General features: G+C 58.4%; 2 protein-coding genes across 7 annotated transcripts; both read left to right on the top strand.

The window, feature by feature from the left end:
- The first annotated feature begins 2 nt into the window (after positions 1 to 2).
- TTLL13 (tubulin tyrosine ligase like 13) lies at positions 3 to 12,760 on the top strand. 6 transcript variants are annotated; one of them, XM_054213886.1, is made up of 15 exons: positions 3 to 273; positions 1,496 to 1,614; positions 2,161 to 2,291; positions 4,004 to 4,160; positions 4,422 to 4,565; positions 5,687 to 5,772; positions 5,913 to 6,138; positions 6,638 to 6,822; positions 7,773 to 7,961; positions 8,434 to 8,617; positions 8,958 to 9,149; positions 10,643 to 11,012; positions 11,724 to 11,918; positions 12,426 to 12,536; positions 12,622 to 12,760. In XM_054213886.1, exons 1-14 carry the CDS (start codon positions 3 to 5, stop codon positions 12,509 to 12,511), a joined length of 2,535 nt encoding a protein of 844 aa, XP_054069861.1. In that variant the 3' UTR covers positions 12,512 to 12,536; positions 12,622 to 12,760. The 6 variants fall into 6 exon arrangements, with proteins under 6 accessions (XP_054069861.1, XP_054069860.1, XP_054069863.1 ...); XM_054213885.1 differs by having other exon boundaries at positions 8,952 to 9,149; XM_054213887.1 differs by having other exon boundaries at positions 132 to 1,314; positions 8,952 to 9,149.
- On the top strand, positions 12,737 to 14,371 carry HDDC3 (HD domain containing 3). Its single transcript, XM_054213897.1, has 4 exons — positions 12,737 to 13,036; positions 13,417 to 13,472; positions 13,562 to 13,802; positions 14,139 to 14,371. Exons 1-4 carry the CDS (start codon positions 12,886 to 12,888, stop codon positions 14,285 to 14,287), a joined length of 597 nt encoding a protein of 198 aa, XP_054069872.1. The 5' UTR covers positions 12,737 to 12,885; the 3' UTR covers positions 14,288 to 14,371.
- Positions 14,372 to 14,375: the final 4 nt, after the last annotated feature.

Here is a 14,375-nt window from a genome sequence, read left to right as displayed (position 1 = left end):
CAATGATCCCAAGCATGGCAGGTCCAAGGACGGCCCCGGGTTCAGGGCCCCTCTGCTACGCCGCCTCATGCCTCGCTGAGCCCGTGGCAGCTCCGGGTGGGATTTGCCCGTTCGCTCCGGCGAGTGGGAGCTGTGTGCAGGAGCGTAGCCGTCCCCGTCCCTCCCGCCTGTGCCCGGGACAGGGCCCCGGCTCCTTGCTGAGCGGCTCTTCTGTCATCTCTTTCAATTCCAGTGTTCCCTCCATCAACCTGACCAGCTGCAAGTATGAGAGCGGTAAGTCCCAGACGCTGCAGGGTGTCCCCTCGGGTCAGCCCAGGACGGCGTGCGAGTGTCCGCTCGGCCAGGGAGGAGCACTGGTACCGGATTTCCAATGTATGGTCACTTTTGGTTTCTGTATTTACTGGTTGCAAGCAACTTGGGCCCCTGTGAAAAGTGTGGAGTTTTTCACACTTTGGACTGAGGTGCTCTCTGGTTTGAAGAAACAATATGTGCAACAGCAGTGCAAGCCCTCACACGCATTCCCCCCATGTCTGCATTCACCATACATCTGCTAAAATCGTGAGAAGGGGCTGGTTAGGGGCAGTTACAATGCAAAACCGGTACCTGTGCTTGGGGAAATGATGTGACAGCTCTCAACTGTTTAGCATAAAGCCGGTGATAGAAGGGGCAGGATTGGTACCTGGAACCTCTCCCTTTGCCATCCATTCCCAGTGACGTGCTCCAGGGAGCTGGTCCCTCTCCTGCGCTGCCACAAGTTGTATCTTAAAATAATAGACTCCTAGGTTTTGATGGCTATTAGCCAATTTGCTAGTGACTATTCTAGCAGTGCAACCACACATGTGCTGTTGAAGGTCACAGCCTGGTCGGCTGTGCAAGGAATGCGGTTTTTATCCAGAGGGCCGGGCGCTGTGTGTTTGGCCTGGGGCAGTTTCGTGACGAGGTGGATGGGGACCCGCAGCAGGAGGTGGTGTGGCAGCACGGGTGCCACAGGAACCAGACCTATTTCACAATGATTCCTAGCGTGCATTGACCTTCATTGCCTCCCCAGCCCCCTGAGAGGCCAAATTCAGAACTGGCACGAACACAAACCATCCCAGCAGCGACCTTCTGCTCCAGAGCTTGTGTGTTCTGCTGCCAAATAGCTTTTGATTTGGAAGATGAAACTAATACCTTCAGAAGACTTGTATCTGCCCATGTGGTGTCAGACCCACAGCAGATTCAAGCCTGCTGTAGTTCAGGATATGTTCTGGGACCCCAAGGCATGCGGACTTAGGGGGCTGGTAGCTCCCAATATACCTGCAGCCAGAGACTGGGGTGAGTTTGGCTGGGTAAACCTTGTGTTTCTGACACCTCCCTGAAGGGTTCTTTGCATCTCTGAGAGTGGAATTGCAGCCTGGAGAGGTTTGTTCCACACTCTGTCCCGGGTTACTCTGGGGATTGAACAGTCCCTGGTAGTGTACCCTCTGCCCCTTGTCATACGCTTGCTCTGGTGCAGTGCGGCGGGCGGCACGGTACTGCGGGCTGAAAGAAGCGGGAGAAGACGAGGAGTGGACAGTGTATTGGACAGACTGCTCGGTCTCTCTGGAGCGCGTCATGAAAATGAAGCGGTTTCAGGTAAATACCCCCCACGTAAAGGCTGCCCAGCAGGAAGAGCTCAAGAAGGAGGGTGAGATGGGGGCTGTTAGCAGAACAACGTGTTACAGAATGAATCGGAATTGTCCAAACTAGCACCCGTGCCCCCTTCTCTGCATTGATTTCAGAGGGCGCAGGTTCACAAGCCTTTACTTCTGTTGTGTCGCTGGTACGCTGCCATCAGCAACACTTTGGCATTTAGTAGTGTGAACTGGAAAGCTGCGAGCCCCTTTAATGTAGCATGAAATAAATGGTTCTTGATGACAAACGGCTGCCTTCCTGGAGCTGTGATATTTCAGGGAGGGTGAGCCTCAGGGCCGCGATGGAATGAGCAGATAAATCACACTGGTGAAGTTCAGATAAAGCAGTTGTAGCGTAATCCCGTCCCTCGGCAGACGGTCAAGGCAACCGCAGGCCCTGCTTCCTGCTCTGCGTGCTGGTTTCCCAGCACCCGGGCTTTCCTCGGGTCTCAAGGAGGAGCCCTGCTGTTCCTTTGCTGATTCTGTTTCTCATCTGCACCTCTTTCAGAAAATCAACCATTTTCCAGGCATGATAGAGATCTGCCGTAAGGACTTACTGGCTCGCAACCTTAACCGCATGCTCAGGCTCTTTCCTAAGGAGTACAATATATTTCCCCGCACTTGGTGCCTGCCAGCTGAGTGAGTGATATGCGTTAATGCAGTCGAGAACAGCGCTATGAAATTAGAAAGTGGGAACCACTATTTTTGACAGCCAGGGCTGGGATGGGGGCGCCTCTCTGAGTTCTCATGTCTTGGTCTGGGCCTTCGTAACCTTCCCTGGAACTGAAAGGGGGGGTTGGCAAGTGTTTCTAGTTTCACACATCTTTAATTCCTATTGGGCTGAATTAGCCTGTGGAATGGCGTCCTCTGCGATGTGTGCCTTGCTGGGCAGACTGTGTGCTGGAGGGCTAAATCTGAGGAGAGCGACCCGCCCGGAAAGGCAAAGGGCAGTGGGCGAGTGGGAAGCGTCGATCCGTGTTTCGGTGGAAGGTCTCTCTGCAGCTCAAGGTGAAGGGGAGAGGCAACTGCAGGGCAGCGTGGCAGGCTCCTTCCCCACCAGCTGGGTCGGTGCCCATCGCTTGCCCAGGAAAGGCACGGGACTGGGGTACGAGGCCGTTCCACCCCACGACTGCGATGGCTGCCTTCATGGCCCCCCTTGTGCCTCTGCCATCCGCTGCAGAGGAGCACACCGATGGTGGAGGGTTGTGGGAGAGTGCAGGGCACTATGTTAATACATATACAGTTAGATGTAAATGTTCACCAAATTACTCAAGCTTTGGGGCAGAAGGCCTGGCTGCTCTGATCATATACAGGCAAGCAATGACAGAAATATGGCTGAAAGAGGCCAAAGAGCACTTAAAGTCTGGGTGGTTGTAAGAAGACAAGATACCCATTCTTAGACGGATTTTGTTCTTACCATTTCCTGAAAAACTCAAAGTAGGGCTCTGGTCACCTATTCTGTAGCTGACCTCTCCTCACAGTTAGAATGATTTTCTTAATGTCTGACCTAAAGCACAGTTGCTGAAATATCAGCACTTTAGTACTTCTCTCGTTTGCAGTGGCCTTGGAGAACAGTGGTTTGCTGTGTTTTGCTAGTAGTGTGTCATGTCCAGGAAGGCTATTGCCATGTGTCTGCTTGGTCTTCCCATTTCTGGAGAAGATGGACCTAGTTCTCTCATCTTTCTTTCCAGAACGCATTTCCTGGCCTCTCATCGCTCTTGGTGCTGTTTTCTGGGATTTGTCCTGTTTGCCTCTCTCTTTCCCTAAACGTGGTGCCCACTAGAGAGGTGGTGCTTCTCCATCTACAGCAGAATAATTAATTGCCATATGGGCTTGACTCTTCAAAGCACCACACTCCCACTGGAGTTGCGCTTGAAGATCAGCCGCGTAACGTGATCCAGGAGCTCAGCTTGTGAGCCTTTGTGCCCTGCGCAGAATGCTCTGGCCGTGGCCTCCTGCCTGCTTGCTGATGAGCTGGCATAAAAGGGGATGCAAAGACTTGTGACTCCCTCCTCCTTTGTAGCCAAGGCTTATTTATTTTCTCCTGCTCTCTGTGGCAGCAGAGCGAAAATCTTACTGGCTCCTGCATGGCCAGAGGTGACCGCTTCCTATGAGCCTCCTGGCAGAGGTGGAGATGTGTGCAAGTAGAAGGTGGAACCAGGAGAGCTTTGTCAGGTCACGCAAGGACCGATTTGTAACTGAGGTAGATCAGGCATAGCTGTACTATTCCTCTGCTGCAGAAGTTTGGTCTGTACTGGCCCACAGCAGCACACTTGGAGTACCTAGCTGTTACGAGAGAATTCAGGAGCTGATTTTTTGCAGCTTTTAACAGTCACCCCTTCCTTACACAGCTATGGAGATTTCCAGGCCTACAGGCGTGCGAGGAAACGCAGAACATTTATCTGCAAACCAGACAGCGGCTGCCAAGGGAGAGGTATCTTCATAACACGCAATCCAGAGGAGATCAAACATGGAGAGCATATGATCTGTCAGCAGTATATTGCTAAGGTAATGGGGACAGTTTTGAAATACAGGTGGAGGATTACAACCTCCTAGCTCTTCCAGCATCCCCCTTGTGTCCTTTGCCCCACGTCTTCCTGGTCTTCCAGGGGCACCGGGGGGGCTGCAGCATGGCGAAAGCTTGCCTTTCTCCTCACTGCCGAGGAGCGGCACAAGCAGTGCAAGTAGCGCAGCCAACCCCAAGGAGCCGTTGGCATGCCTAGCAATGTTTCCTTATCTCATGCTTGTTCCTGCCTTTTTTTCTCACAGCCTTTCCTGATCGATGGCTTCAAGTTTGACATGCGTATATATGTGCTGGTCACATCTTGTGACCCGCTGAGGATTTTTGTCTACAAGGAGGGTCTGGCCCGTTTTGCCACCATGAGGTACATCGACCCCAGCAGCAGAAACCTGGTAAAAAAAGGGAAGTTTCCAAAACCACTCATAGAATTCTTGTAGGTTTTAGTCCTCAGTTTGTCCCAGTGGCATTCCAGACCCTGAAAAGGCAGGGGATGGTGGGTTTCATGGGACCCAGCTCTCTCTCTCTTCCTGTTCTCCCCTCCTTCTCTACCTCCTCTTCATGGGAGGCATTTCAGGAGTGCCTGCAGTAGATCTGCTCCTAGGCCCCACGTTTGGGCTGTTTACTGGCATTATCACAGAATCATGGAGTTGTGTTGCTTGGAAGGATCCTTGGAAGGTCTCAAGTACAACCTTCTGCTCAAACCTGTGCCAACAATAAATTCAGATCGGTTTCTTGGGGTTTCACCCTGTCAGGTGTTGAAAAGCTGCAAGGACAGAGACCCCACAGCATTTCTGGGCAACACTCCTACTGCTCCTTGCCTTTATGAGCATTCTCAAGTCCACACCATTCTTTGTCTGCCTGCATTTCAGGTGGAAAAGAGGGACCTGGGGGTTATCTGGTGGTACTGGAACAGCCTAGGAGAGACAGGGAGGGGAGCTGGGAAGGCAAGGTGCAGAGTATGGCTGTGCCCATCTCCAAGCAGGGGTCTGTAACCTGTAAAATCCCAGCAGAAGATGGACTGTGGTGTTGGATTGCTGTGCTCCGGTCACGGGCTGCCCTGAGATACCCCGGGCTTTGGCTGTCTGCCCACTTGTCCCAGAGCTGTGTACTGTATATGCCCTCCCTCACTCCAATACGTGCATGTCTTGGAGAGGTCTTCTGCTCTGGGTGATTAAAGGAAGAGGAAGAATCTGCAGAAATTTGCTGCAGTTTCTGTCCTGAGGAGCCCCTGGTTTACTGGTGAGGCCAGGACTAGAATGGCATTTGTGGAGATGACCCCTCTGCTCTCCCTCAGAGATAAGGCCAGAGCGGTGGAGAGGGTAGAGCTCTGTTAGCTCTAACTTCTGGCTAGGGAGGGAACCACCAGCGCGATTAACTCCTTGCTGCAGGTCACTGCCACAGAGAAGAGAGAGAAGCGGGCGAAGTTGGTGGCTAGATTAGTGCTAATAGGGCTGTTTCTGTTTACGCTCTGTGGTTAAGAGTAAATGAAAGTCTCTTGCGGTTCCTCTCTCAGGGTGATATCTGCATGCATTTGACCAATTATGCTATCAACAAACGTAATGAAAACTTCATCCAGGATGACACAGTGGGCAGTAAGAGGTATTGTCCTGTCCAGGTACCGCAATGCCCTGTGCACAGCCTGCAGGAAGGCTGCATTTGGGATGCTGGTTTACTTCTATCTTTCCTGGGGCAAACGTGGTATCACAGGTCAGCTTTACCATCTCCTGTCCTCCACACAGGAAACTGTCCACCCTGAATGCCTGGATGATGGATAACAGCTACAACACCACAAAACTCTGGGAAGATATTGAAGATATTATTATAAAGACTCTTATTTCAGCTCACCCTGTTGTGAAGCACAATTACCAAAGCTGCTTCCCGAACCACACCACTGGCTGTGCCTGCTTTGAGATACTGGGGTTTGATATTTTGCTAGACAGAAAGTTGAAGCCGTGGCTGCTAGAGGTGAGGAAGGGGTCTCCTGCTGTGCTGAAGCAACTCTGGAAGCAGCAGATAGCCGAGCGCTGGCTTCTCTGGGGGAGACTCCAGAACAAGGGTGGTGGGGTGAACAGAACTTGTTTGGTTAAAAAGGGCCACCTTGTTTGCAAAATTAATCAGGCTATAAAGACAAGTAGCCAAACAACCTGCCGTAGGCTAGGCAGCCTCAGCTCGCAGGATCCAAGAGCCCGTTCCCTTTACACCCTTTCCTGAACCTTAGGACTCCTTGACCTGTGACAGCATCCTGAGCCCATGATAGCTGCCCCGTGGCTGTAGTCCCGCAGGGTGTGGGGTCTGAGCGACCTGCAGCGCACAGGGCAGAACCAGCCGCTGCATGCAGCCTCCTGCTTTCTGTTGCTGTTACAGGGAAGAACCATGGAAGGTGTGTGGTGGGGCAGACTTTCTGGGAGCTTTCTGTGGTGCTTTCTGGGAGCTGCCAGGTTAGATTAGCTGCTTGTTTTGGCAGGTGAACCACTCTCCCAGCTTCACCACGGACTCTCACCTGGACTGTGAGGTGAAGGATGCTCTTCTCTGTGATACCATCAAGCTGATAAATGTGGATGCCTGTAACAAAAGGAAGGTGCTGGAGGAGGACAAACAGTGGGCAAAGGAACGGCTCCTCCAGGGCCATCAGGCTTTCCGTGCATCCAGGTATTGCTGTTCCCCATCCCTAGTGAGAAAAGATGGGCGTGGTGAAGCAGAATAAAACCAAGGCTGTCTGTCTCCAAATTTAAGCTCCCAGAGGCCATGGCACTATATGGCCCCTGAGAAGAGATCGCTCAAGCCATCTGCATCCTGCAGGAGGAGCCAGGGCTCGTCTCTGGGCACTGGAGATCTGAGATGCCTGGTGCTCTGGGCCCTGTACAGAGTCATCCCCATCGATCTGGGTCACATCCTTCAGTGCTGATGGGCTGTGCCAGCATCCCTGGGCTCACAGTGGTGCTCGACGAACTGCAGCACTGCTTCAGGGACCAAGAGAACCCAGGGGGAACAGGGCCCGTCTCCAGGGCAGGGTCTCTTTCCCAGGGTTGAGGGTTTTGCCCCCATTCTCCATCTGCATGTCCTTTCGTGATTAATTAACCTGCACGGCCTCTTGAGGCTGTGATGAGCCTGCTGCCCGGGCTTTTCCTGCCACGCAGGGTGAGGCAGGAACTCCCTCCAGCTCCTATTTCAATTAGACCTGAGATAACTCCGGGCTGGAGATGTGGAGCGTGTTAGCCCTGCACTCTGCACGCCCTGCAGCCTCGGCTGCTCCGAGCTCCACGCTAGCGAGGAAAGCTCCCAGCAGCATCAGGGTGGCAGGTTCTCCTGGAACAGGCCCGTTTTAACTGAACTTCTCTTGTAAGCGGGCTAGCTGGGTGAAAAGGCTGTGGGTTGGTTGGGTGGTAAGGAAGAGATCTGAGAAAGCTTCACCAGCACTCTACAGGTAGAGGATGAAGAACTGTGGGTTGCTTCGGTTCCCTGTAGTACACCCATGTGAAACAGGCCCCCAAACGGGGAAAGATGGGGGAAAGTGCCAGCTATGCCTTTGTCCCTCAGCCAGGGCAGCACCTGGAGCCTCCTATCGCAGCTCCCTGCCCGTGCTTTCCCCCGGTTTGCAGACGCGAGGAGTTAGAGAGCAACCAGGCTGCCTGGCTCTCTCAGGCGGAGCAGTATGAGGACTCGCACCTGGGCGGTTACCGGCGCATTTATCCGGCATGTGGAACAGAGAAGTATGAGCCATTTTTCAAGCAGAGCAGCTCCCTCTTCCAGGAAACGGTGTCATCCAAGGCACGAGAGGAGTGTGCCAGGTATGCTGTTCCTGCCGGAAACCCGCTCCTCACAGGGGTGGCACAGAGACCACTTGCTTCTCATCCCTTCTTGGGGACGACTCTGCTGCTTAAGAGATGTAAGTGAGCTGGTGAGAGCTGGAGGGGAGGAGGCTGCCATGTGCGGTGTCACCGTAGCAAAGCAACTTCCTTTCGCAGGTACCCTTGAGAGGCAAATGCAATATTCCATTGACTTTTGGACTCCGGAGGCACCATGGTGCAAGTGTCCTCCACCCTTCTGGCAGACACAGCCTAATTCAAGGGCATTTCTTACAGCAGCAAGAGTCTCTTTTAAAAGCACTCCCGGCCCATTTCTTGGCACACTTCTATTATGGACTGTTCACTACAGAATTTCTGACCGCAGTAAAATGTCCTCAAATTGAAGGCTTCATAATAGCCTTTTGCTATTACGCCTTTTACTGAACCAGTGACCAAGACTGTTGTTCCATGGCAGGCATCAACTGGAGGAAATTCGCCTGAAAAAAGAAAAGTTGGAAGCTGTTACCAGGAAGAAGAAAATGGAGAGGAAAGAAGACCTGCATGGAGAGTCAGCTGGGGACAAATCCCAGATCCATAACAAAGCCACAGCTCCTACAACCCGCCTCACCTGTAGAAGCACCAGGATGTGGGATAGAAAGGTACCATGCTCCTGTCAGTGGTTGTCCATGGGGCTCTCAAAGGCCGTAACATGGCTCTGGGGTCGCAGTGCTGGGCTGTGGGTGTCCCCCAGGGAACAGAACTACGAGGCTGGACTCCCTTTCATGAAGTCTAGAGAGCTGACAGCTTGTGCTGGGAGGTACTCGCAAGCACCAGTGTTGTCCCTTCCCTGTTGTGGCTCCCACTGAAATCTTCATCCCACTCCACCCCCAAGTCTGTAATTCTCTTTAGGGCGCGGAGCAGTCTGAAGCTTTGTCTCTCTTGCGCATTACTGGGGCTTCACCTTTGCTGTAACTCGGGTCTCTCTTTCCTAAGATACAGTGCATGCAGTACGACTCTATGCAACCCCAGGATATTGTGGAAAATGAGGAGAAGAAAAGAGTAAATGCTCTGCTGCAGCGTGAGAAGCTTATCCGAGGCCTGGGCATCATAGATCAGCTCTGCCAGCTGCTCCCCACAACCGACAGACCAGCCGACACCTGGGGATCCGACACCATTCTCTCCAAGAGCCAGGTAACTGAAGATTGCTCAGATCCATCCTGCAAGGCCGACACAGGAGACAGCCAGTTGTGGCAGGATCGTGAGGAATGAATCATGGGCATTGAGCATCTCTGGCGTGGCTCAGTTAAATGAGATCCAATGTAGCGTCTGGGTCTGTGGGTTTTCATACAGTTACTGACGTTGTCCCTTTCCAAAGGGGCATGCTGGGGGTGTGCCAATCTGCACGGAGCCCCCGAGCTCCCTTCCCCAGAAGACCCTTCTCCCTGGTATTCCAAAGAACAGACCACCATAATGTTGCCTTTTGGACACTGCTGTCCCCAGCGCACAGCTTAGCATGAGCTACTGCTCAGTGGGATTCTCCCAGCTGGAGGAAGTGAATTCCCGGGTAGGCTAGGAGCACTGACACGCTGGGAGCGTGCTAAAGGAGCGCACGCAGCAAAGGGAACTGAAGGAAAGCATAGGGATGTCTGTGGGGGGAAAAAGAAAGTCTTTAGGTGAATTCTGCACTGCAAACAATGCCTCTTTGTAAACATCTTGCCTTCTACATTAGACCATTCCCCACACAGGGAAGGTGATGAGTTAGTGCATGTGCCTAAACCCCGCAGGGCTCAGCCCTCGGTCTGGGGCTCCCTCTTCAGAGTCACCCTCGCTCTGCAAGAGCGTGGTGTAAATAAACCCCGGGTGTTGCTACTGCCGCGTCCCAGACTGTCTCGAGGTGTGCAGCTGAAGAAAGCTGGGCTTTGCAGAGGATTGCACAGGGGAACCGGGGTTTGGACCTTGGGTTAAAGGAGATCTGCATGGTTGTCTCACACTGAGTCTTGGCTGCCACACCGATTCCCAAACCGGGCACTGGTCTGAAACCAGACGAGAATGAAGCCTGTGGGCTCCATTAGGCTACAAGGGCTGTTCTGGAGCACTGACGGTGGCTGTCACCTGCTGTGTCGGCAAAGGGCTAGTTCTGGACCTGCAATTAATGAAAAACCTTGCAAGGTCCATGGCCTCTTCCAGTGGCACCGTCTGTTTCCAGAAAAGCCTCCTACTCCTGGCCATTTAATTTAACAAAGGAAGTCTAAGAAGGGATTTGATCTGTAAGAACGGATGGTAGCTGCCTTTGCTTCTACCAGACACAGCAGGATGGATCCTGAAACCCAAACTCTGCCTAAAATCTGGATAATTTTTTCAGCAGCAAGGGATTATCTGGGAGTGGGTCAGATCCTTCATTGCTGAGTCTTCCCAGCCCACTCTGGCATTTTTTTCCACAAACCCTGCTCCAGCTCAGCCCAGTGTTACGGGCAGAGGACAGGAGTCTAGGTGCTGCTGCAGGCAGGTCAGGCAGCTGCCGTGACCCATAGGTGATTTGTATCTGGACTGAGTATGGCGTGCCTGGGGAGAAAGTGTAGGTTGATGCTTTAGTGAGCACCTGTAGAGGACTAGAGAAGACGTTTCCTTCCCATCTCTTGCCAAGGCCTCTGGAGCTGAGCTGCAGCCACTTTCCTTCCTTCCAGCCGCAGTTTCTCTGGGATGTGCTCAGGGGCCAGGACACCCACCGCTTAATGACGCTCATCCCCCTCTCTCTCCTGAGAGGTCCAGCCCAGCCTTCGGGACAGCCGTTCGTTTACAAGTCCAGAGCCAGTGCTGAGTTGCCAGCCAGCCCGGGCTCGGACCCTGCCGCCGTGGGCACCCTCTTGGTTCGAGGCCAGAGAATCCCTTACCGTAAGCAGCACAAGGTGCAGCAGGGCCTCTGGGCGCAGGACATGGGCTGGCTGCGTGGCCAGGCAGTGGGGACGGCAGCGGTTCCCCAGCCCTTCACCGAACCCAAGGGGCTGGAGGTGAGAGGCCAGCGGCTCCCCGGCGCTGGGAACATGGCTGAAGGCTGTGAGTACACATTACCTACCTTTGTCTCTGACAGTCCGCATCGTGGAGGCTCAAGTCGGTGAGCCAGAGCTGTGGGCAGGCGCTTGGGAGCTGTGGCTGTTCCTGGGCCTGCTGGGGTGGGAGGAGAGGGGGGGCTGGATGGAGCTCTGTGTCCCTGGGGTGCTCAGACCCTGTGGAGGGGACTCTGGGAACTGGTGACCGCTGGACGTTGCTGCCTGAGGCCAGTAGTGTCGCATTTGCAGGGGCAAGGAGGAAAGTGGGTGATTTCCCAGGACCAAGGGTCGATGTGCTGGGCGGATGGGGTGTGAGAAGCCCCGAAGTACTCGAGAGTAGGGTCAGAAGTGCAGCAGATGGGACAGCCAAAGGGGCGCATTAGCTGTGGGAAGTGCGGAGGAGGCACTGGGTGACACAGTGTGGCCCCCAGCCCCTTCTCAGGCCTCACTCCTGCCGCACTGCTCCCAGTTGCCCACAGCTGTTCCTGCCAGCCCTGCCCAAGGGCTGCACCATGCTCCCACCACCCACACCTTCACCCTGCCCTCCCTGGCTCCCCCGCCATCGGCTCCAGCTGTTTTCAGCCTGAGAAGCCGGGGCAGAGGAGGGTCTGCCAGGGCCTTGCAGGGCTGAGCACCATCACGGAGGGCAGCAGCGTGCTGCCGACCCGCAGAGCTGCTGGTGTCTGCCTGCCCTCCATGTCTGCCTGTGCTCTTCCAGGTGAAGCTGGCAGGCTGTCCTTCTGCACGGGCAGTGGTCACCCAGCGTCCCCAGCCAGCGTGGGGAAGGGCACAGGCGACGGCACCTTCAGCCCTGCCACCATCCAGGCGCTCCCCATCGCCTCCGTTGCCCTCGTGCAGCACACGCGTGTCCCGCACCGCGCCAGTGCCCCGCACCGCAGCCTGAAGAGCACAGGTAAGGTGGCAAAGGGGACGCCCCCGCTCGACCTTCGTCCCGGGGGTGCTCGCCAAGAACCAGGGCTGCTGGGCGGGGAGGGTGGCCCCGGCCGAGCCCGGGACGGAGGGTCTGCGCCCCCTGACCGGAGCCCGGCCCCCGCAGGGTCCCAGGGCCGCGCACCCCGGGCAGCTTCCCCTCCGCCGGGCCGGCAGCCGGGCCCCGGGGAGGCTGCACCCTCCTCGCCCGCTGCGGTCGTTCCCGGGGCCGAGACCCCGCGGGGGCCGCCCCGCCGCCGGCCCCGCCCGGTTCCCAGTGCGCCGTTCCCGGCCATGGCGGCGCTGCTGCGGCGCGGGCTGCGGGCGGCCGCACTCCTGGCGGGGACCTCGCGGCGGGCGGCGGCGGCGTGGCCCGGGGACCCGGAGCCGCCGGACCCGGCGCTGGAGGAGGCCGAGAGGTGCGGGGCGGCGGGAGCCGGGAGGTGCGGGGCCGGGAGCGGGGCCGGGCCGCTCACGTCTCTCCCCGCAGGGCCCGGCGGCGGCGGGCGGCGGTGCGGCTGCAGCGGCTGCGGCGGGAGCTGGGCGGGGGCCGCGGCGCTCCCGAGCGCACCCTGACCTGGGAGGCGATGGAGCAGATGCGGTAAGCGGCGGGGCCGGGCCGGGGCGGGGGTCGGGGGGGCGGACCGGGAAGAGCCGAGCCCTGGTGACCATGTCCGCGCCCGCAGGTTCCTGCGGCAGGAGCTGCCCGAGGAGTGGCCGCCGGAGCGCCTGGCACAGGGCTTCGGAGTCAGCCCCGACGTGGTGCGGCGGGTGCTGCGGGGCCGGGGCTGCCCCCCGCCGCGCCGCCGCCAGCGGCAGGACGAGAGAGCGCTGAGCGCCGCACCGGCACCGGGAGCGGGCTGCGAGGTGCGCGCCCCCGACGGCACGCTGCTGTACCGGCTGCCGCGGGGCCGGGGCGGGCCGGGCCCCGGCGCGCAATAAACGGTTGGATGGGGCCCGCCTCCGCCGCGCTGCTTCCGCCGGCGGCCATGGGCTCGGAAGCGGCGGCGCTACTGGAGGCGGCGGATTTCGCGGCCGAGAAGCACAAGGGGCAGCGGCGGAAGGACCCCGAGGGCACCCCCTACATCAACCACCCCATCGGTGCGGAGCTCCGCCGGCACCCGCACACCCGCGTCCCGGGGCACCGTCTGCCTCCGGGATCCCCCCTTTCCGCTGCCCCGGAGCGCGGTCTGTCCCCGGGAGTCCCCTCCTGCCCTGGAGTCCCCCACTCCCCGCCCCTGGAGAGAGCCAGGTCCCCTCTCCTGTGCCACGTCCCTGCCGCCCGAGCGGGGTGTGAGCCCCCCGGGCACTGCCCACCCCTGGGAGGCAGCCCCCTGCCCAGACCCCCGGTATTCGGCCATGGGGGCTCCTCCTACGCTGTTGCCTGGCCCGGGACGGTGCCCACGGGAGCTGCTGCCCCGGCCCGGGGCCGCCCGCTCCCCCCGCAGTGCCCCCTCCCCACTCTCTGCTCCGCGCCGCAGGGGTAGCCAGGATTCTGGCCCAGGAGGCCGGCGTGACCGACGCGGTGGTGCTGCAGGTAACCGAGGCCCTGTGCCCCCCGCCACGGCCGCCCCGTGCCGCGGCAGGGCCCGGCCCCGGACCCCCACTGTCCCCTCCTGGTGCCAGGCCGCCCTCCTGCACGACACGGTGGAGGACACGGACACCACCTTCTCGGAGATCGAGGAGCGGTTCGGGGCAGAAGTGCGGCGCGTCGTGGAGGAGGTGACGGATGACAAGGCGCTGCCCAAGATGGAGCGAAAGCGGCTGCAGGTTGAGCGCGCCGCCGGCAGCAGCCCGCGGGCCAAGCTGGTGAAGCTGGCGGACAAGCTGCACAACCTGCGGGACCTCAACCGCTGCACCCCGGCAGGTACCGCCCGCACCGGGCGCGGCCCTGTCCGGCACCGGGGGGCTGACACCCTCCACCGGCACAGCGCGGCTGCCCGGGGCCGGTCCCCGCTCCCGCCCTCGGTCCCGGCCCGCGTTGCTCCGAGCCCGGCCCGGCGGAGGGGGGGAGGCAACGGAGGGAGGTCGAGAGGGGCCGCCCGTGCCGGAGGAGCGGGGCCTGACGGGGCTCGGGGAGCGGCTTCCAGCCGGGGGGACACCGGCGGGGCTGCAGCACCCGGAGACGGCCGGGGCCGGGTCGGTGCGGCGGAGCCTCCCGCGGGCCCCCGCCGCCGGACGTGACGCAGCGCCGTGCCCGCAGGGTGGACGCAGCAGCGCGTGCAGGAGTACTTCCGGTGGGCGGCGCAGGTCGTGGCCGGTCTGCGCGGGACGAGCCCGCCGCTGGAGGCCGAGCTGCGGCGGCTGTTCGAGGAGCGCGGGCTACACCCGGACCCGGAGCCGGCACCGTGACCGGCGGCGACGGGAGCCGGCACCGGGCACGGGAACGGCGGGCGGGGGTGCGGCGCGGCGGCCAATAAACGTGCGCAGAGCTGAGCAG

This window comes from Rissa tridactyla, chromosome 9 (assembly GCF_028500815.1).
Source record: "Rissa tridactyla isolate bRisTri1 chromosome 9, bRisTri1.patW.cur.20221130, whole genome shotgun sequence".
NCBI classification, from domain to species: Eukaryota; Metazoa; Chordata; class Aves; order Charadriiformes; family Laridae; genus Rissa; species Rissa tridactyla.
This window is presented reverse-complemented; position numbering and strand designations above follow the sequence as displayed.